Here is a 21,747-nt window from a genome sequence, read left to right as displayed (position 1 = left end):
GGAAAGGACCTTAAATCCCATCCCATTCCACCCCTGCCATGGCAGGGACACCTTCCACCATCCCAGATTGCTCCATGCCCTATCCAACCTGGCCTTGGGCACCTCCAGGGATCCAGGGACAGCCACAGCTGCTCTGGGAATTCCATCCCATCCCAATTCCCAATCTCCCACCCATCCCTGCCCTCTGGTAGTGAGAGCCATTCCCTGGGTCCTGTCCCTCCATCCCTTGTCCCCTCCTGGAGTCCCTCCAGGCCCTGCCAGGGGCTCTGAGCTCTCCCTGGAGCTTCTCCTCTCCAGGAGAGCACGCCCAGCTCTCCCATCCCTTCTCTTCCCAGTCCAAGCTGTATTTCAGAGCTCTCCAAGGCTTTCACCACTGCAGTTGGGTGCCTCCATGCCCAGGTGAATCCTTTTCCAGGTCAGCTCCCACACACTGACCAAGCACAGGGACTCCTGGTCCTGCTCCAGCCCCTCCAGGGTTTCGGTGGTACAAAGGACAGCGGGCTCTGCTTTCCCAGGAAATTCCTTCCCACTTGGAATTGAGTGCAGCAGACCCAAAGTACTGCCTTGGTGGGAAATGAAAATCCCCTTTTTCCTTGTTCCCCATATTCCCGTGGCTCAAATCACAAACACAATGAGATGCTCCTCATTTTACATTGTTCATGTTGGTCCCAGGCAGGAAAATGGGAGAGGGTTTGCTGTGAAAAGGAAACATTTTGCCCAAAATCTCTTTAAAAAATGGGTAAATTATAGACTTTAAACTCTCCAGTCTGATGTGTAAATAAATGGCTTAACTCTTGGATTGCACCTATGGAAGTGAGAGGGTCTGGCCTGTTACCTGCATGGCTAAGGCGTGTGATTTACATGTGATTTCTATTTCTATAATTTTATTTATATTATTTTTACATTATTGTGTATTATTATTATATATTATTTATAATTTTATATTATTCATGTGGGGGTTCTTATTTTTATTATTTATATTCAATGTATGAAGGTGTTACTAGGCTCTGTCACAGGCTCTACCAGCACTCACATCTACATTTGAGTGGCTGTGCCTGGGAAATTCCACATTTTATCCAAATGTTATGTTACTTTTCCAGCCAAGGACACCACTTGTTTCCAGCAGGCTTACAGTGAAATTATCCTCAACTTGATTTTTAACCATTACAGAACAGGAAGTTCATCCAAGGGAGATAACTGGGCATTGCTGGCTGTTGTTCCTAACAGAAGGATATTAATTTTTCCCCCTATTTTTCCCCCATTTTCCCCCCATTTTTCAATTTCCCCCCATTTTTTCCCTCATTTTCCCCCCAGCTTTTTCCCACATTTTCCCCATTTTTTCCCCATTTTTTCACCCTTTTTCCCTTTTTTTCCCCCCATTTCCCCCCACTTTTCCTCCCTTCTCCCCCCTTTTTCCCCCCCATTTTTTCTCCTTTTTCCCCCCCTTTTTTTCTCCTTTTTCCCGTCCTGCCATGATAAAAGTGCTCCATTTTCCCCTCCAGACATCAGGCACCCAGAAGAACTCTCCCTTCTGAGGAAACCCAGAGATCCATCAAAGAAAAAAAAGAAGAAGTTGGACGATCAGTGTGAAGATGACACCTTCGAGCTGGAGGGGCCGCTGATCACGCCGGGGTCGGGTGAGCTGGGCAAAAAAAAAAAATGGGAGCAGGGGGAAAAGTGGCACAGCAAATGTGGGGCTGGTGGAATTTCTGGGGGTCTGTGCAAGAACCAGACCCCAAATCCACGGCACAAGTCCTGGCGGGCTGCAGCACTCGGTCGCACGGATGCATGTCTGGAGCTGGAGCTGTCACGCATTTTTGGGAGCACAGCAACCACCCCCAGGCTTCACAGAACAAACCAGAGGCCGAGTGTGGCCACTGGAGCACTCAGATGGTGTTGCTGAGAGATTTTCTTGCCCTGTTGAGAAAGGAGTTATATGGAAAATTGTTCCTCGTGTCACATTCCTGGCGTGGTTTAGGCTGTGCCACCCTTCTACTCTGTATTTACAGCCCAGCAAGGGCAGCGTTGTATTAATTGCTTTAGTGTTGCCTTACATGAATGGTGTAGCTGTGGATTGTGATGCTAAATAAATCCTCTGATTGCTGGGGGCTGGTTGGCCAGCCTGGATTCCAGATCCAGAGCGGGATTGGGAAGGGAATTTCTGGTGGAGTAACATCCCTGCTGGACTGCCACAGGCAGCAAATTGATGCAGGTGTTTGCAAGCAGAGGGGTTTTTCAGTTTTTTTCCATGGCTGCTGGAAGTCTGGTGTCTGAAGGCAAATGGCAGGAGTTTAAACCATGATTTTGGCCAAGTGGGAGCACTTTATCCCAAATGGATTTGTGGAGAAAGCCACGGTGGTGAGCCGGAGACGTGTCTGGCTGCCAAAGTTCTCGGGTTTAAATCCAGCAATCCAAGGGCAGCAGGGCAGCTTTAATTACAAAAAACTACCTTGGAGTTGTAAAGTTGTATTAATTGATGTTAAATCAGCTGCAGGGAAGGTCAGGGAGTGTGGTTAATGCCAGTGGTGGCACAGGGCTTGCAGAAAGGAAGGTTTTGGCTGCATGGGGTGATGTGCACCATGCGTCTGGAACAAGGAAAAATAATCCTCCTTCTGCTCTGATCCCACTCTTTCTCCCCTCTTAAAATTAAAAATACTTCTGGGCTCGTCCTCTTCCACTCCTGGCTCAGAGAATTTGGGCAAGGCTCCAGTCAATTTTCATTTCCATTTGGCATTTTCATCTTCAAAGTCCATTCTAAGCCTTTCCAACAGCCAGTGTTCACAGAGAGCATCTCTGTCAGATTAATAGGAAAGACTTGGCCTTCTCTGGGGGAAATATATGCAAAAGCTGGGGTTTATTTTAATTATTTATGGCTCTTCCAGTGAGTCATTTGGCTGGTTTTGCTCTCCTTGTGAATGAAATCACTCACAGCAGGTTGAATTCCTGCCTGATCAGGTGCCATCCGATAAAAGTCGTGGGTTTCATCTGAATAAATTATTTCTAATGTTGTTCCAACATCAGTTTGTGTGCTGAAAGCTTCTGGAAAACTAATTAATAATTCAGGAGGTGCTGAATTCAATGTCTTGGGAGTGTTTTGTCACTGAGTACCCCAAACCTGGCAGTGAAACCATTTAAATCCCAGTGGGCAGAGTTGTCAATACACCCACAGGATGTGTTGCCCAACACTTTCCATTAGAAGACCTGTAGTCACTTGTTTATATAAATTTGCCAAATTTGAAGTTATTTCTGCTGGAACTTTCCATGACACTGCCTGCCTGGGGCAAATTTTTTAAGGGAAGCTTCTTTTGAGCTGTTTCAGGTGTTTGGAGAGAGAGATGAGGAGAACAGTGCAGGGGAAGCTTTGCTCTGATGGAGCAGACACTCAGCCAAGGAATGTGGGGGATATTCATGGGAAAAAAATAACGCTAAATTTGGGGTAAAAAGTGGGATTTTCTTTTGTTATTCCAGTTGATGTTCAGCCATGTGTGTTCGAGCCATGGGAAGGCTGAAGCTGCAGCAAGGGTGGATGGGGAGGAGGGAAGAGATGTTTTGGAATATGCTTTATGGATGGTCATGGGGTTTGTGGCTGGTTTTTGTTGCAGTTGTTGGAGTTCTCTGCTCCAGTGCTGTAACAATCCATGAGGAGAGCACCTTCCTGCTGTTTTTGTGATCACAGAATCACAGGATAGCTCAAGTTGGAAGGGACCCTAAGGATCATGGATTCCCAGCTCCCAAAGTCCAAGTATCTGCTCTAAAAACCTGGAAATCATCCTGGCCTTTCCCTTGCAAATGAAGGTGTATTTTTCCATCCCTTGACCATCCCTGCTGCATTTTTGCTCATGCCTGGTTTGCTGGATCTGTCTTGGTGGCAGGTTCCCATGGTGCTTTCAGGTCTTCAAATGATTTGTGCAGACTGGGATGCCAGCAAAACGAGCAGGAGCATTAAAAGCATCCTTGTTTGGTGGTTTTCACTTACATTTTCCACCTTGCCAGGCAGCTTAGAATCAGGTTTGTAATTATTTGGAGTTTCCTGGCCATGATGTTGGCTGTCACTGACATTGGTGCTGCTGATTCTCACCATCATGAAAATTGAGGGTTTAAAAAGGTTTTTCCATTGGTTTGGTCTTGGACTTTTCCAGTCTAGCTCAGTTTTCTGTCATTCCTTGGCCATGAGGGTATGGGGATGCTTTGGAGCAAGGAGCTGGAGCGTGGCTCGAGGTGGTGGCTTGGGACAGCAGCAGGAGGTGGCACAAGAGTTTTGTTTGTGGCATCTCAACTCTGTCACCACCTTCAACACCCTCAGCAGAGCTCTGGGAGGGAGAGCTTAGGTGCCTTGGATTGCAGGCTCATGAGTTAGGAAGGACACAGCCCTTTCCCAAAAATCCAGTGTGGTGTTGGACCTTCTGGTTCTGGTGGGAAGATTTGTGCCCAGGTGATGCTGGGTGAGCTCTTTACCCGATGTGTGCACACAGGGGAATTCCTGGCATTAGGAGATGGTGGTTGATCCTCCCTTATTCTGAAAATCTGGATTTTATGTAAAAATTCAGTGTCCCTGTGAGGTGAAGAGGGGCTGTTTCATTGGATGGCTTGGGATGGAAGGAACTTAAAAGGGATTTAAAGCACTTCTCATTTGCACCCCATGCCTTGGGCAGGGACATCTTCCAGAGACCAGGCTGTCCAAGCCCCATCCAATCTCTCCTGGAACACTTCCAGGGATGGGGCAGCCACACCACCACACACAACCTCTCTGTTAAGCTCTCAGCTAGTTTTTTATGAGATACTGAGCTGGGTTTGGTTTTTTTTTCTCTGAATTATTTTTAAATGTCTGGGTGTTTTTATGTCTGCTTTGAATCGGTACGAGCTGTGAAGCTTCAAAAGGCCTGTGGGAGTAACATTTGCTTTGGGATCAGTCTGGCACCACATTGCACCACTCAGCACATTAATCCTGAATTTGTGTGGCCACCTCAGCAAGCTTTTCCATCCGGGAATGCCACATTTCCATGCCCAGCTGTCCTCGTAACGGGAATAAAATAACGGGAAGTCACTTCAGTTGCTTTGCTGCCACCAGCGCTGCTGCAAACGCTCCATTAGGGTGGTGCAACCTCACCTGTGCTGTTCTGCCCTCTTCCAAAAATGCCCATTTTTGGCTTCTGTCCTTCTCCTGCTCTCCAGGTGACTTTCTCTCGCCTTCTCACTTCCCTCCTTTCTTTCCCTCTCTATAGGCACCGATATTCTTTACATCGGCCCCGTCAAAGGTGAGCTCCACCTCAATAGGACTTTTGCCCTCTGCCTCTGGTCTCTTTGGCTGCACCCTTAGTTTATTTTCCTGCTCCTCTAAAACTTTTGACTTCCAAAATCTTTAAGCAACAGGTAATACCGGTAAGTCGGGGGCCACTCATGTCCCAGATGCCACTCAGATGAAACTCAGGGGGCAGGAGCTTCCCACTGTGAGTCTTTTCCCATCATTTGGGCTGGAATGAGTTTTCCATCAGTTCTGCTCTTGGAGAAGAGCCGAGAGAGAGGACAGGGACAGCTTTTCACGGGAGAACAAGCAGCGCAGCGTTTTCCCACTGCAAAAAGATGAGAAGGGAAGGTTGGAAGGTTTTCCAGCCGCCGGCTCCGGGTTTGCGCGGAGCCGGCGTGGCCGGGAGCAGGCGGGGCTTGGCCCGAGGCTAATTCCCGGCTTTTATTCCCCTCGCTGGTAGGAAATATCTATTCAAGCCCAGGACTCTATAGCAAAACGATGACGCCGACCTACGACGCCCACGACGGCAGCCCCCTGTCCCCCACGTCCGCCTGGTTCGGCGACAGCGCCCTGTCCGAGGGCAACCCGGGAATCCTGGCCGTGAGCCAGCCCGTCACCTCCCCGGAGTCCTTAGCCAAAATGTACAAGCCCCAGACGCTGCTCGATAAGGCCAAAATCAACCAAGGGTGAGTTCAGGAGCTGAGGATTTGGGGCTTTTCGGCTGATTTTTAATTGTGTTCTCGGGAGTTTCCGCCGCAACGTTCCGTGTGTGTTACCCCGTGTTGGCAATCCGCAGGTGGCTGGACTCGTCCCGATCCCTGATGGAGCAGGAGGTGAAGGAAAACGAGGCTTTGCTACTCCGGTTCAAGTACTACAGCTTTTTTGACCTGAATCCAAAGGTACAGAGCTCCTTGTTCCACTCCCATTTTGAAATTTCCATCCTTTGGAGCGAAGGGTGCCTGGATCTCTTAACGTGCCGTTGTGTTGGTAAATCTCCCAAAGACTGTGGAAGTTTGAAAATTGGTTGTGCAGGCATCAAACCCAGGATTTGTGCTCCAGGTTCTTGGGTGTTGCTAGAGGTGCTTCACGGGTTCTTAAAGCCACCTTTTGTCAGTGGCAGAGGATTTTCAGTCTCAGATCAAAGTGTTGAGGTGAGAGATCAGAGAATCCCAGAACAGTTTGGGTTGCAATGGGCCTTAAAGACCATATCGTTCCAACCCCCTGCCGTGGGCAGAGACAGCTTCCAGTGGAGGGGTGCTTTGTGTTGAGCTGGGCTCCCGGTTTTCCAAGCATTCCGCGTTTCTGTGCCGCAGTACGACGCCATCAGGATCAACCAGCTGTACGAGCAGTCCAAGTGGGCAATCCTGCTGGAGGAGATCGAGTGCACGGAGGAGGAGATGATGATGTTTGCAGCACTGCAGGTGAGAGACAGCCCCAGACGCCCCTGGCTTGGGTTAGACTTGATTTCTCTGCTCATTAATCTGATAAATGAAATTACGGAATCCCAAAATGGTTTGGGTTGCAAGGGACCACAAAGCCCATCCAGTTCCAACCCCCTTCCAGTATCCTAGGGTGCTCCAGCCTGGTCTTGGATGCTTCCAATGATGGGGCAGCCACAGCTTCTCCAGGCAGCCTGTGCCAGGGTCTCACCACCCTCACAGCCAAGAATTCCTTCCCAACATCTCATCTAAACCATCCCTTCTTCAGTTTAAAATCATGTTGTAAGCCTCACCTTGTCTCTGGTGGGAGCTTGGCCTTCTCTTGCTGGTAGAATTTGGGTCATTTTCCATCTCCAGATGCTCACTTGAGTCTATGAGATAATTTAAAATACTTGCCACTGATTATCCCTCATGAAAAAAAACTTGACCTGCTTTTACCAAACATGTTTATATCTATCTTAACTTCTAGTTTTGTCCTTCTTAACCCATCCCATACGAACAAGGGGTTAGTGAACTGTGCCTTTCTGGCTCTCTGCCCCCAAATCAGCTGGGGATAATCTGTGGCTTTCCCAGAACTATTTATTTATCTGGTTTATGAAATACTCAGTGTGATTTGGCAAAAATGCTCCACCTGCTATTGACTTCCATGAGAGGGATGGCAGGCATTTGTTCCGTGTGGTCCGGCACACCTTGGAACTGTAGGATGCAGAAATATCCCCCTCAGGAGCAGGGCTGCCTGCTCCAAGGGCCCCTCCCAGGAAAAAAAAGAGAAGAAAGAAGAAATATGATGGCTCAGTTTACATCCAAGTGCTCCAGAGTGGGTTGGGCACGGTTCTTCCTGTGAGATTTTATGGATGTTTTTGGTTTTCTGGGGTGAAAACAGATGCAAAGGCATAGAATCCTACAATGGTTTGGATTGGAATGGGCTTTAAAGGTTGGGCAGGGACACTTCCACCCTCCCAGGTTGTTCCTGCCCTGTCCAACCTGGCCTTGGACACTTCAGGGATGGGGGATCTTACAAACATCCATAAACACCTGGTGGGAGGCAGGAAAGGGGTGGCTAGAGGTGCCCAATGGCAGGAGCAGAGGCCATGGACACAGCCTGGAACACGGGAGGGTCCCTCTGCACATCAGGAAGCATCTTCATACCAGGAGGGTGACTGAGCACTCCTCTGAGTGCCAGAGAGGCTGTGGAGTGTCCCTCCCTGGAGTTACTCCAAAGCCAGCTGGATGTGGTCCTGGACAACAGCTCCAGGTGGCCCTGCTGGAGCAGGGAGTGGGACCAGGTGACCTCCAGAGGTCCCTTCCAACCTCAGCCCGGTGGAAAGAGCAGCTCTGCCCTGTCCAGAGATCCTCAGGGATGGATGCTTGGAGACTCCTTGGCCTGGAAACATCCAGGATGGTCACTCCTGAGCCACAAACCCTCCCAGTATTTGCTGCCTCTCCTCCTGGTTTCCCAAGCACGGTGGCTGTGTCACCAAGATCCCGTGGGATCCTGGGGTCACAGGAGCACCCAGGTGTGACCCTGGCCTTGCCTTGCAGTACCACATCAACAAGCTGTCCATCATGTCCTCGGAAAACCACCTGAACCACAGTGACAAGGACGTGGATGAGGTGGACGCCGCGCTCTCGGACCTGGAAATCACCTTGGAAGGTGGCAAGACCTCAACAATCCTGGTAAGGGCTGCAGGGAGTTCTTCCAGGCATCCAACCTCATTTATTTCCTATTTTTCTTCTAATTCTGATGACAAATTGCCCAGTAATATTTTCTTTAAAATACAGGGGTTTCAGATACCAAGGGATAGTTCTGGAAAGAGGGAACCCTGGGCAGCATCTGGAAAAGTTTGGAGGAGCCAGGATCTTACTGATCCCCCCCCTGCACCAAGCCACCCTCCTGATGAAATAATGGAAAACTAAATGGAAATTAATTTATTTTTTTTTTATCCTCACTACTGACTTTCCCAAATAACTGAGTTTTCCACGTTGAGGTTCCTCTTCCACTGTTTCTAATTCACATTTTACAGCACCTAAAGCAGCTGCTGGATTTTCAGAACTAATTTAGGCTTATGAAACTCTATTTTTATTAGACTGGATTTTAGCCTAGGTCTGTATTTCAGAGCATTTGGGGGTTTTTTTCTTGATATATTGTTTTAACACTGGTTTTCCACCTTTAAAAATACATAGCCTGAAAATTAAAGTGCATTAAAAGGATTCAGTCCTGTCAGCCTTGGTCCAGCACAGCTTTTCCAGGCATTTTACACATTTAAATCATCTCTTTCCAACCCTAAAATCTGAAATTTTCCACTTTTACACTTCATATAATTTTTTAAGTGTTTATGATAGATCTTTTTGAAGCTACATCCATCCTTAGATGCTTTACTGGCATTAACAACAGCAGAGCTTTGCAGTATGAACCAGAAATAACAACAAATTTTTATCACCAAGACATATTTTCTAATTCCTTTTGCAAAACCAGATTTGAAACACATCACTGAGGAACTGTCCCTGCCAGACTGGAGTGAAGAGGACAAAGATTCATCCAAAAAAAACCCCATCCCTTTCCGTAGGGCTTTGTAGCAGGAGCCATTTCCAGATGCATTCGAGTAATTGAATACAGATAATGGGCAATTACTGGATTGTTTGTTTAGATTCTGCATTTTTTTCCCTGTGGTATCTGTAAACAGTTTTTCATTGCAGACTGAAAGTAAACTGTCCTGCTACTGGAAGCTCCTGGAGCAATCCTCCCTTTCCCTATCCCTGGAAATTTTTTATACTTCCAGCTCCTGGGAATTGCAAGTGCCACCCTGATGCAAAAAAAAAAAAAGAGAATTTAAACTCAATATTTAAAAAATTTTGGGGGAGGGGAAAAAAAAATCTTTCTAGGCTTAGAAATGCCTGTTAATTCTCTGCAGAGGTGCCTCTTCCCTTTTGTTTGGAGCATCAGGAATAACTGGAGGGAGGAGAAAATTCCCTGTGCAAACGCTGCTGCCGTGACCGGCGGTGACCCCGCGGCTGGGAATTGGCTCCGGCAGCAGCAGGAATTCCTCAAAGGAAGATCGAGCCCTGTCCTCTGCTTTCCAAACAGCAGAGCTGGGCCCTGCATTTTGCACTGCTGGCTTCTCCTGGGAAGTGGCTGGGGCTTCCTCAGGAGCAGCTTCACCACCCCCAAGCCCTGATGTGCTCCTGGTTCCCTCCCCTGTGCCACGTCCCTTCCCTCCTGATCCCGCTGCTCCGAGTGATTGGGATAATCTTTGATTTCCAGGGTGACATCACTTCCATCCCAGAGCTTGCTGACTACATTAAAGTCTTCAAGTAAGTGCTGAGGGGAAGAGCTGCTTGTGGAACTGGTAATGGCTGTGAATAATTAATGGTCCTGCCTCTTCATTTCCTTTTTTTTTTTATCTCCCGGCCTTATGATATTCAAAATACTCAATACTTAAATTGATTGGTTCTTAAATACAGAATTCAAGGTGTTTTCCTGCTCTGGTGCATCCCACAGCCAGCAGTGTGTGCTTGGATGTTTTTTTAACACATTTCATGCCCAGGAGAGAACAAACCATCCTAAAATGAGGAGTGAAACCTAAAAACCTCCCTCAAAGACTTCTCCTGGCGTGCAGGAGGCTGGAGGAATTCTATCCAGCCAAGATCCTGGTCTCTCCACGCCAAAAGGAGCAGGTTAAGTTGACTCTGTCCCTCTCTCAGCTTGCTCAGGATTTAGGAGGGGTTTTTTTTTAGCTTGCTTTGACTTGGTTGGTGGTTCATGGAAACTGGGAACGGCAGCGTCTGGACTTGGAAGAACATTTTTGGCAGCCACCACAATCTTTTGCAATTTATTGCCTGCTGCAGTGAAAGTTCTGGAAGCTGGAGACGCTGATGGGATTTCACAGCAGAGCTGCAGGATAGTGGGGGGAGGAAAAAAGCTGCAGACAGTGAAATAGCTCTGGAGCAAGCTTTTATTTTATGAATTGTTTGGTTCTGGAGTCAGAACCTGGCACCCTCTGCTCTGAAAACCCCTTCTCCCTCTCCAGAGGTGAATTAATGAGGTCTCTGCCTCTGTCTGGGCTTGTGGTCTGGCTTAATTAGGATGAAGTTTCAGGCTGTGCCCATCCCCTCAGTGGGTGTTTTTCCCCTCCTTTGAACAAACAAACAAACAAAAAACTTGTTCTTCCCCTTGATCTGCTGATTTGCCAATCAAATTAGGCACCACTCTGGCAGCTAATTGCCTGCAAATTGGAGCAGCCAGAAGCTGCTGGTTTCTCACTCAGTACAAGCCCTAAACCCTGGGGCTGGGGTTTGAGGCTGTCAGATTGAACACAGAATTCCATTTGCTGCTAAAAATGGTGCTCAGGTGGAATTTCAGTGCCAGAAATCCAGTGTGAATGGTGCAATGTTTGGAGCTGTCCCAGCTTTGGATGTGCCTCTTGTCACACTTCAGCTGGGGAGGAGAACTGGGGGATCAGTGCTTGTCCCTCGTATTCCATAGATTTAACTCCTGTAAATGTGTCCCAGCATGTGCCTGGGGTGGCTGTGGAGATTTGGAATGGTTCTCTCTCCCCTGCCAGCCAGGTTGCTGCCCTTGCCAGCTAAAATAACAGAATTCCAGAGTGGTTTGGGTTGGGATGGACTTTAAAGACCATCCTGTTCCAACCCCCCTGGAACAACCTTCCACTATCCCAGGTTGCTCTAAGCCCCATCCAGCCTGGCTTTGGACATTTCCAGGGATCCAGGGGCAGCCACAGCTTCTCTGGGCACCCTGTGCCAGGGCCTCAGCACCCTCACAGGGAAAGATTTCTTCTTAATATCCCACCTAAAATACTCTCAGTAGCTGTTTCTGAGATGAAAACATAAGAAACGCATGAGAGGCTGCAGATCCAGCCTTAGAATAAGGTTTAGAAATCAGGGAAGGTTAAAATATTCTGATAGTTGGGGCTCTGTAAAGGCTCTGGGCTTGTGTTGGGATGAGTTCAGGGTGCTTCACTTTGCAGGGCCACCAGTTCTCCTGCAGAATCGAGCAAAATCCATGCTTTCAGTGGAAAAAAGGGAGCCTTTTGTGCTGTGGAGTGTTTAAAAAGAAAACAAGGAGTGCACTCAGGCGTGTGCGTGACTGACACGTCCTTGGAAGTGCTGCTTCCCCTCTGAGCCTGAGCAGAGTGGTTCCAGTTTCATGTGGTGGCTGGACAGGCAGATTCTGCAGTGGTTCATGGACTCCTCTGTTTTTGTAGCACAGTCCTCCAGCTCCCCCCACCTTGCCCCAAATTATCTCCCTGGGATTGAAGACTCCAAACTTGGAATTGGAGCTCAGCTCCTTGAGCCAGCAGTGAAGGAATGGCTGAGCCCCCAGACAGGGGTGGGAATAACCCAGGCTGCTGACAGCAGCTTGCCAGGGCTGAAATTCTGAGGAAATCCTGAGGTTTCCTGGGGAGCAGCTTGTTTGAGGAGCTCAGACCAAGTGAGATGTCCCCCCACGTGTCCTGCAGGCCCAAGAAGCTGACGTTGAAAGGCTACAAGCCCTACTGGTGCACCTTCAAAGATACCTCCATCTCCTGCTACAAAAGCAAAGAGGAATCCAACGGGACTCCTGCTCACCAGATGAACCTGAGAGGTAAGAGAAGCACGGGGTTGGGGTAAGAGAAGCTGCTTTTTATTCCAGGCTGCTCCTCCTGCATTTTGTTTTCCCACTGCTTTATCGCCTCAGAATTCCATCCTGGGGTTGGGTAAAGGTGTGTAAAGGAATGAGGTGGCTGGGTTTGGTATCATGGCACAGACTTGGAGTTCTAAGAACTCCAAGTGTGATTATGTGTCATTTCATAGGAGAGCACCCCAAAAAGCTTGGGAAGAGAGCTTGGAGAACCAAGCTTGGAGAGCTTCTGTGGGATTGGGTTGGAGGGGATTTTCCAAACCTTGTTCCATCTTTCCACCTGCCCTTCTCCTTTTTGTCAGTTCTCCAAAGGATTGCACCGACTCCCATGGCAGAAACTGGAAAGAGCAGACCATTTTCTTCCTCTGCTGCCTTTATTTTATCTCCTCTCCCTGCTGCTGGTTGGGAGCAGCCGCACTCGAGAGCTGAAATTCCTACGGTGGCTGCCTGTCCTTCTGTCAAGTGAAACATTCCTGCTGCAGGGAGCTCGTGTGTTCTCCCTGTGGATGCAGGAGCAGGGGGAATGCCAGGAGACCTCAGGCTGCTGTAGGAGTGAGGCCTGGCCCCCAGGACCTTTCTGGGAGCTTTTGACAAATCTGCTGTGAGGGCACTTTGCAGAAATCTGGGAGGCGGCGTTGGCGCGGCGCCCGCGCTGCCGTGGCTGGGTGGGTTCATCACCCCTGTGTTTACACAACCACTTGGAATTCTCTCCAGGCACCAAGAGCAAGATGCTCACACCTCGCTGCAGCTGCAGCAGCCAAATCATGGAGCCTCTCAATGGTTTGGGTTGGAAGGGACTTTAAAGCTCAGCCAGTTCCACCTCGCTCCCACAGGGACACCTTCCACTAAAGCAGGATGGTCCAGGCCCCACCCAGCCTGGCCTGAAACACTTCATGGCATCCCATCATTCATCAGTAACACAAAAAGGTTTCAGGGTGAGACTCAACACCCGTCCAGTCACCTTTTCCTATCCTTCCATGAAGATTTTGGGGTGTTTGCCAGCCACTGGATCAGTTTCTGATTCCAGGCAGGATCCAGGAGTTCTGTGGGTTTGCTGTTGCTTCATTGCTTTCAAATCAGGTCTTGATTTTCCCTCCCGTTTTCCTGACACTTGGAAAAAGGGACAGGTTTTTTCTGTGCTGTGTGGAGTGTCCATCCCATCAGAGGTGTGGGACAAACCTTTGGCAGCACTGAGATGCCACCAGCGACCCTTGAGTCAGGGAGCTTTGCTATTTCTTTTCTTATTTTCACTTTCTTTGCCAGTTTTTAAATCATAGTTCCTCACACCCCTGCTAAACACCATCTCCCTCATTGCAGGATGTGAAGTTACCCCTGATGTGAACATCTCTGGTCAGAAGTTCAACATCAAACTCCTGATTCCGGTGGCAGAGGGGATGAACGAGATTTGGCTGCGCTGCGACAACGTAAGTTCATCTCTTGGACTGGACACCTCTTCAGCCTTTTCCCACCATCCTGCTCAGGGGCTGTTCTTTCAAAAACAAATAGAAAATGCTCTCACCTGTCTGATCTCAGCAATCCAAATGTGCTCCAAGTCACCTGTGAGTTTGGAGTAGAAAATCAGCCTTAGCTTTGCTGTGTGGTTTTTGGCCACACCTTGGTCGGATTTCTGCCTGTCTTTGTGCATGCTGGAGTCTCCTGAGGCTGGGAGGGGAATGAGGTCTCCATGGGGTGTTTTTTGAGGGGTCTGTGACAGACACATGTCCCTGTTTTGGGGGACAGGAGACGCAGTACGCCAGCTGGATGGCCGCCTGCCGCCTGGCCTCCAAGGGCAAGACCATGGCCGACAGCTCCTACGGCATGGAAGTGCAGAACATCCTGTCCTTCCTGAAAATGCAGCATTTGAACCCAGACCCGCAGCTGATCCCGGAGCAGATCAACACCGACATCAACCCCGAGTGCCTGGTGTCCCCTCGCTACCTGAAGAAGTACAAGAACAAGCAGGTAGGCGCTGCCGTCGGCGTTGGTTGGGCTGGACGCGCGTCCCGGCGGTGGCTGGTGTTTAACACGGCGTGGTTTGGATGTTTTGGATGTCCTCACTCACTGGGATGCACGTGGTTACTAAAATGAAGTGGGGCTGAAGGGTTTGGTTTGGATCCAGCACCTGGGGATGGCACCCAGCACCGGGATTCTGCCACGTGCTGTGTGCAGTGGTGCACGGACACGGCGGGGAACCTTCAATTGGAAATGCATTTGAAATTGGTTGGTGTTCATTTTAAACACGTTCTGGGAATGGTTTGGCCCCTGCTGATAATGGTTTGGCTCCAGCTGCCCCATCTCTGCCCGGTGCTAGGGTTAAAACCCCTTCCCCTGCACAGAATCCATGGAGAAATCCCCGGGATCAGCGGAGTTGCAGTTGCTTGCAGTGCTTTATCCACACTTGGCTGTAACACGGTTTGCATATTTCTCTCTCTGCTTTTCCACTGCTTCCAAATGCCAGTCCTTGGAACATTGCTTTGGTTTTGAGTTGCTGTGACTCGTGCTTGAACTCCATCCATGCTCCATCCGATCCCTGCCTGACAGGGCTAAACTGTTCCACACTGGGAATAAATGCAGGATTCTCTCAAAGAGAATTATATGTCAGAACAGCAGCAAAAATAAGGAAAGCATTGCTCCGTGGCCTTTTGGTGACTTAAATCCTTCAGGCTGCTGGCTGGGGCTGGATATGATTTCTTCAAGCCCAGAAGAAGGCTGCAAGTCAGAGAAGCCGGAAAAATATAACTTTTTATTGGCACAGCACGATGATTTCCTGGCAGTGGAGTTATATTTTATATAGCCCTTATTATTCTCCTGAATGAGCCTTTATATCCCCTTGGATGGAGGAGAGGCTGCATAAATATACTATTTTAACATATATATAGATATATATATTTATATATAAAAAATACTTTCTAGGTTTCCAGTAAAACAGAGGCACCTGGAAAAATATTAGCTTGGAAAACCTGCTTACTGTGCATGTATCCTGGTTATAAAAGTAAAATCTATGGAATCGTGGGGATGGGCACGATGGGGATGATCCCAGGCAGGATGTGGCCATGGTGTGGACACCAGGGCCCTCATAGGCATCAGCTAAGCAGTGGATTTAGGATTTTCCTTGGTGGCCAGAGGCACAGCTTGGAGCAGCAGAGGATGTTTGCTGAGAGGAATGAGGGATGGAGGCTGCAGGAATGTCAGGAATTTGACCACAAGGGTCCTTCCGAGGCACAGGGTAGGAGGGGGAGGAGGAGGCTGTGCAGCCCACAGGAGCTGCTGGAATGGGAATTGACTGTGGATTTATGGAGGCTCTGGGTCCTCACCAGCCCCAAGCCCACTGGGGTGATGTTTGTCTCCACATGCAGAAGAGTAGGGCTGGTAGGTTGGGATTGGAAGCACCAAATCCTAAATGCAAATAAACAAAAACTGACTCAAAATAAAGATTTTTCAGAGCTCCCAGGTGCCCTGCCAGAGTTTGGTGTGAGAGCCAGCAAGGGCAGACACATCTCTGAGAAGCACAGCTGATGTTCCCTTCATCTGCTTGTTATCCCAGGCAGCATCCCAAGCATTTCTCCACATATCCCAAACAGAAGGATCTGCCAAGCTCAGAGTGAGCTCCTGAGCTTCCTCTCGAGCTTCCCCAGCCAGAGTGGCCTTGAGATTGTGCAGAGACGTGGGGAGGAAAATGAGACCATGAACCCACCCCTGGCCTGGCAGATTCACCCTCCCCTTCACCCCCCAGCAGGACCACGGAATCACAGAATATCCTGAGTGGGAAGGGACCCACAGAGATCAGAGTCCAGCTCCTGGCCCTGCACAGACCCCCCAAAAATCCCACCCTGGGCATCCCTAGCAGTGCTGTCCAAAGGCTCCTGGAGCTCTGGCAGCCTCAGGCCGTGCCCATTCCCTGGGGAGCCTGGGCAGTGCCAGCACCCTCTGGGGAAGAGCCTTTTCCTGAAATCCATCTCAAACCATCTCAGGACCAAAACCATCTCTCCACAATGCCAGGACCCAGCTGGGATCACTCCAGTGCTCCAGCAGGGCCAGCATGAGCGGCAAATTTCTGCTCGTTTGTCCCTGCTCACATTCCCTTTGGCTGCTTTTCCACCTAAGGAATTGTGCATGTGGTTTGTTTTGGTTTTTTTTTTTTTTTTGCTTGAACTTTGGTTTGCAGTTAATTTACACTTTTTCTTTGCTTTGTTGCCATATTTCTGATTGCTTTTTTTTCTTTCTGCCTCCTTTTCTTTTTTTTTTATTTTTTCATTTCGCCTTGCCATCTTCAGCCAGGCTATGTAAGAGACTTGGTAAGTGACAGCAACAATAAAATTAAGATAAACTTAAAATAAACTTAATCTAGAACCCCTATGGTTTAGACAGCAGCGGTGAAAACACTAACAAAACCTGCACCCTCCCCGTGACACTTGGGCCCTGGTAGGTTTTTATAATGGTCCCCAGTGATTGATGGGCTGAAACTGGAAACTCTACACCACAAAACTGCCTTGTTGTTCGCTCACATCCTTAAAGCTCCCGAGAGCATGCGTGGCTCTTTGCCTCCAGACAGCTCTCATCTGTATTTGTTTTCCTGTATCTGGAGATGGGAAGCTCCACGTGGGCTCCGAGCAGTCGGAGCTGAAATAAAGCCTCAGGGGAGGAATTATTGATTATCCGTGCTCGGATCCGCGGCGGCTCCCAAGCCGCTCCCGTGCGCGTGGCAGCGGAGGTGGCACCGAGGTCCCTGTCCCCTGACCCCGCTGTGTCTCGCCGCCCGCAGATCACGGCGCGCATCCTGGAGGCTCACCAGAACGTGGCCCAGATGAGCCTCATCGAGGCCAAGATGCGCTTTATCCAAGCCTGGCAGTCGCTGCCGGAGTTCGGCATCACGCACTTCAACGCAAGGTGGGTGGCGCTGCGGGGCTGGGCTGGAGGAGTTTCCTTCGTGGATGCAGGGAGTGGGTTAAATACCCTGGAATCATCGTGGAAGGGGTTGGGTTGGGTTGCCTTGGATTGGGTTGGGTTGGATTGGATTGGTTTGGGTTGCCTTGGATTGGGTTTGGTTGGGTTGTGTTGGGTTGCATTGGGTTGGGTTGGATTGGGTTGCCTTGGATTGTGTTGGGTTGGATTGAGTTGCCTTGAATTGGGTTGCCTTGGATTGGGTTGGCTTGGGTTGTGTTGGGTTGCATTGGGTTGGGTTGGATTGGGTTGCCTTGGATTGTGTTGGGTTGGGTTGCTTTGGATTTGGTTGGCTTGGGTTGCCTTGGATTGGGTTGGGTTGGATTGGGTTGCCTTGGATTGGGTTGGATTGGATTGGGTTGAGTTGGGTTGCCTTGGGTTGGGTTGCATTGGGTTGGATTGGATTGGATTGGGTTGAGTTGAGTTGCCTTGGATTGGGTTGGGTTGAGTTGGGTTGCCTTGAGTTGGGTTGGAAGGGACCCCAAAGATCACCTCATTCCAACCCCCTGCCATGGGCAAGGACATTCCTTGTGCGCATCCTTGGCTGCGGAAGTCACGCTGCAGCTGAAATTAAAACCACGAGCTGCTCTGATGTATAAAAATGATTTTACAAGTAAACTCAGCTGCTGGGTTTGTGTGTCTCACAGGCTTGTTCTTCTCAATCCCTCTGCCAGGTTCCAGGGTGGGAAGAAGGATGAGCTGATCGGCATCGCCTACAACCGCCTGATCCGCATGGACGCCAGCACGGGCGACGCCGTCAAGACCTGGCGCTTCAGCAACATGAAACAGTGGAATGTCAACTGGGAGATCAAAATGGTGAGATGGTGTCTGACACCCCGTGTTCTCCCCTGCTCCTGTCAGTGAGACAGGAACCACTCCTGGAGTCCTGGAATCCCAAATGGTTTGGGTTGGGAGGGACCTTAAAGACCATCTTGATCCAACCCCCGGCCATGGGCCTCCCACTATCCCAGGTGCTCCAAGCCCTGTCCAGCCTGGTCTTGGACACTTCCAGGGGTCCAGGGGCAGCCACAGCTTCTCTGGGCACCTGTGCCAGGGCCTCACCATCCTCACAGACAGGAATTCCCAGTTCCAAATATCCCATCTAACTCTGCCCTCTGGCAGTGGGAGCCGTTCCCTGGGTCCTGTCCCTCCATCCCTTGTCCCCAGTCCCTCTCCAGTTCTCCTGGAGCCCTTTTAGGCACTGGTGGAGTTGTGTGACCCTTAAGAAAAAGCCTTGAATCTTTCTCTCCTGTAGCCAGGAATTGTTTTCTCTGTTCTCTGAACCCCACACAATTAAATGAAGTGAAACCTCAGCGCTGATGCTCGGACTCCATCCTAACCCATAACACAACTATGCAGGGCCTTATCCATACTAAAATCCCTTTCATTTGCTGTACAACTCAGACTTTCATGTAAATAACAAACAAAACGGAGTAGTTTCTTCCCCAGGCTCTGAGATGGGCTTTCCCGCTGCTGTTACATTTGGATGCTCCAATTTTTGGGCTCCTTTTTGGCAGAACACACAATTAAAGCTGCCAGGGATATGTGAGGGCTGTTCTCCTGCAGTTTGCAGCTCATTAAGAGTTGCTGGAAAAATTATTTGGCTTCCCCCTCTGCCTCAGAGTCATTGTTTTGACACAGTTGCAAGCTCAGATATCCCAGTTATCCAGTTTGGATACTCTGCTGGGAATCCCCATCCCTCCTGTAGAGCTGTCAGTGATAGGGGGAAAAAAAAGAGAATGAGCATTGATAAATGAATGGTTTGCTCAGTCACTCCAAAATGAGCTCCCCCAGCCCCCATAAGGTATTTCAGTGGCCAAAATTCAACTTGGAGAACCAGGGAAAAGTGGAAAGAAAGCCCAGACTGCAACAGGTCTGTGCCCAATCCCTGTTTTCTCTGGAAGCAGGGAAAATATGGCCACATGCTCACCATGGAGAGGTAGAAACACTAGGGGATTGTTTCTGAGTCATGGGGGAATACAGGGGGTCATGGTAATTTAAATAAATAAATGAATGGATAAATAAATAGAAAACAATAAAAGGCAATAAAATGTATTTCTGTATCTAAATATTTGAATAAGTCACAGGAAATTTAAAGGAGAAAGGAAGTCCTAAGGATCCTCAAGGCCAAAGTACCATTCACAGGATCCTGGAATGGTTTGGGGTGGGAGGGACCCTCAAGATCAACTCATTCCACCCCCTGCCATGGCAGGGACACCTTCCACCATCCCAGGCTGCTCCAAGCCCTGTCCAACCTGGCCTTGGACACTTCCAGGGATCCAGGGGCAGCCACAGCTGCTCTGGCAATTCCAGCCCAGCCAGGAATTCCCAATTCCCAATCTCCCATCCATCCCTGCCCTCTGGCAGTGGGAGCCATTCCCTGTGTGCTGTCCCTCCATCCTTGTCCCCAGCCCCTCTCCAGCTCTCCTGGAGCCACTTCAGGCTCTGCCAAGGGCTCTGAGCTCTCCCTGGAGCTTCTCCTCTCCAGGGAAACATTCCCAGCTCGACTGCAGAGCAGAGGAGCTCCACCTACACCTACATTGGCACCACAAAATTTTGCTTAGGCATTAGACAACCATCAGAGCACCCAGAAGAAGCGGGGAGAAGGGAAGAAGCCGTTCCCTGGGGACGGCCAGGGCGGCTCTGAGCTGGGTGTGCCCCTGCAGGTGACGGTGGAGTTCGCGGACGAGGTGCGCGTGTCGTTCATCTGCACCGAGGTGGATTGCAAGGTGGTGCACGAGTTCATCGGGGGCTACATCTTCCTGTCCACGCGGGCCAAGGACCAGAACGAGAGCCTGGACGAGGAGATGTTCTACAAACTGACCAGTGGCTGGGTGTGAGCCCCGCCAGCCTCGCCCTGCAGGAACCCCCACGGCCATATTCATGTTTAACTTTCCAAAGCTGTCCTTTGAGATAATGCTGCTTAATAAAGTAAGCTTGAAATGTATCTTTTTTTTTTTTTTTAACAATTGGATTTTTGGTTTTGTTTTTTTTTTTTTTTATTATTATTATTATTATTTTGTTTGGTTTTGGTTTTGTTTTTTTTTTTTTGTTTTTTTTTTTTTTTTTGCATTACCAGACCAGTTAATCTGTGTGCACTAATGAGCACTTCTGTTAATTTGCTATAACCAGACCGTGTCTGGGCAGGGTGACAGTGACCCAAAGATCCAGACTCCGATGGACAGATCAGGAGAAAGATTTAACTGACTTAAAAAAGCCAATTTTTGAAGAGAACTCTAAGCCATCTTCTTGTAAAGCCATCCAGGGCTAACCTATATGAAGTCTATTTATCATGTTTAATGCATGAGTGTTTTATTACTTTTTTTTTTGTGTTTTTATTCTGTACATTTGACCTGTTTTAAGTCGTCCATCTCTCCTCTCACACTACACCAGGACTCTGAAGGTGCCTGACATGACTTTGAGGATAGTTTTGTGTGGCCTCGAAGATGGTCTTCTGTTAGTCTGTTATAGCTTGGTTTTATTTGTTTAACTTGCCTTTTGATAATCATTTATATTGTCTTTTTTTTTAGTTTTATTTGTACACCGTATTGTATTATGACACTTTTAGTATTCACCAGCATAGTCACTGTTCTGCCTCTGATATGCAAATTTTTTCATTACGATATGAAGTAAAAGGTTTATGAAGTAAAGGTTTTTGTGTAACTAATGTAAAAAACCACAAATTTTATAAAGTTGTACAGTTTTTGTAACTAGTCTCACAAGCCAGCTAGGATATTGCATAGATCAGCAGTAACTGTAGGATGTCTGGAAGGGGTACGGGGACAAACCAAGGAATAAAAATCCCACACAAACCACAATTTTAGTCCAGTAAATTTTCATCTAAGTTAAAGGGGATTCCAGAGCTGTGCCACAACACCCTCAGCAGCTGATCCCTGGGGCCAGGACTGCCAGGTTCATTAAGCCATTCCCATATTAATGCTAACGAGGAAGGATCCTGTGCCCACCTAATGCCAAGGAATATCCAGTGTTGCGTTCCCATAGTCCGTGGTGTCAAGACTATGTTCAAATACATTTTATTTTAAATAAAAGTCAAATCTTCTATTTAACATTCAGCTGCCACTCCTGGTTTTTGGGGTCTACTTGTGCTATGGAAAAGCCATAAACAACTCCATAGGATGGAGCCATCCCATGCCAGCCTTGGGCTCCCTCCTGCTGCCTTATCCCAAGTTTGCTGAAACAAATGCCACTAAAATGCAACAAAAAGTTTGAAAATTCTCAAATGGTTTTGGGTTGGAAAAGACCTTAAAGCTCAGCTTGTTTCAGCTCCTGCCAAGGGCAGGGACACCTCCCACTATCCCAAGGTGCTCCAATCCCTGTCCAACCTGGCCTTGGACACTTCCAGGGATCCAGGGGCAGCCACAGCTTCTCTGGGCACCTGTGCCAGCCCTTCCCCACCCTCCCAGCCAGGAATTCCTTCCCAATCTCGCATCCATCCCTGCCCTCTGGCAGTGGGAAGCCATTCC

General features: G+C 48.8%; 1 protein-coding gene across 4 annotated transcripts in view; it reads left to right on the top strand.

Annotated features, from left to right (window-relative positions):
- FERMT2 (FERM domain containing kindlin 2) overlaps window positions 1–21,343 on the top strand; it is a 51,947-nt gene extending 30,604 nt beyond the window's left edge. The window contains exons 4-17 of one of the 4 annotated variants that reach the window (XM_021538434.3): window positions 1,503–1,637; window positions 5,223–5,255; window positions 5,706–5,931; window positions 6,042–6,144; window positions 6,559–6,666; window positions 8,227–8,361; window positions 9,947–9,996; window positions 12,162–12,286; window positions 13,640–13,746; window positions 14,063–14,284; window positions 16,597–16,617; window positions 17,085–17,209; window positions 17,938–18,079; window positions 19,930–21,343. In XM_021538434.3, coding sequence (XP_021394109.1) covers window positions 1,503–1,637; window positions 5,223–5,255; window positions 5,706–5,931; window positions 6,042–6,144; window positions 6,559–6,666; window positions 8,227–8,361; window positions 9,947–9,996; window positions 12,162–12,286; window positions 13,640–13,746; window positions 14,063–14,284; window positions 16,597–16,617; window positions 17,085–17,209; window positions 17,938–18,079; window positions 19,930–20,103 — 1,706 coding nt within the window. In that variant the 3' untranslated portion in view covers window positions 20,104–21,343. The remainder of the gene's footprint in view (window positions 1–1,502; window positions 1,638–5,222; window positions 5,256–5,705; window positions 5,932–6,041; window positions 6,145–6,558; window positions 6,667–8,226; window positions 8,362–9,946; window positions 9,997–12,161; window positions 12,287–13,639; window positions 13,747–14,062; window positions 14,285–16,596; window positions 16,618–17,084; window positions 17,210–17,937; window positions 18,080–19,929) is intronic. The other 3 variants (XM_021538437.3, XM_021538436.3, XM_021538438.3) reach the window with 3 other exon arrangements.
- The last annotated feature ends 404 nt before the right edge of the window (window positions 21,344–21,747 follow it).

This window comes from Lonchura striata, chromosome 6 (genome assembly GCF_046129695.1).
Source record: "Lonchura striata isolate bLonStr1 chromosome 6, bLonStr1.mat, whole genome shotgun sequence".
In the NCBI taxonomy this organism is placed as follows: Eukaryota; Metazoa; Chordata; class Aves; order Passeriformes; family Estrildidae; genus Lonchura; species Lonchura striata.
The sequence above is the reverse complement of the archived record's forward strand: the minus strand, read 5'-3'. Positions and strand labels throughout refer to the sequence as shown.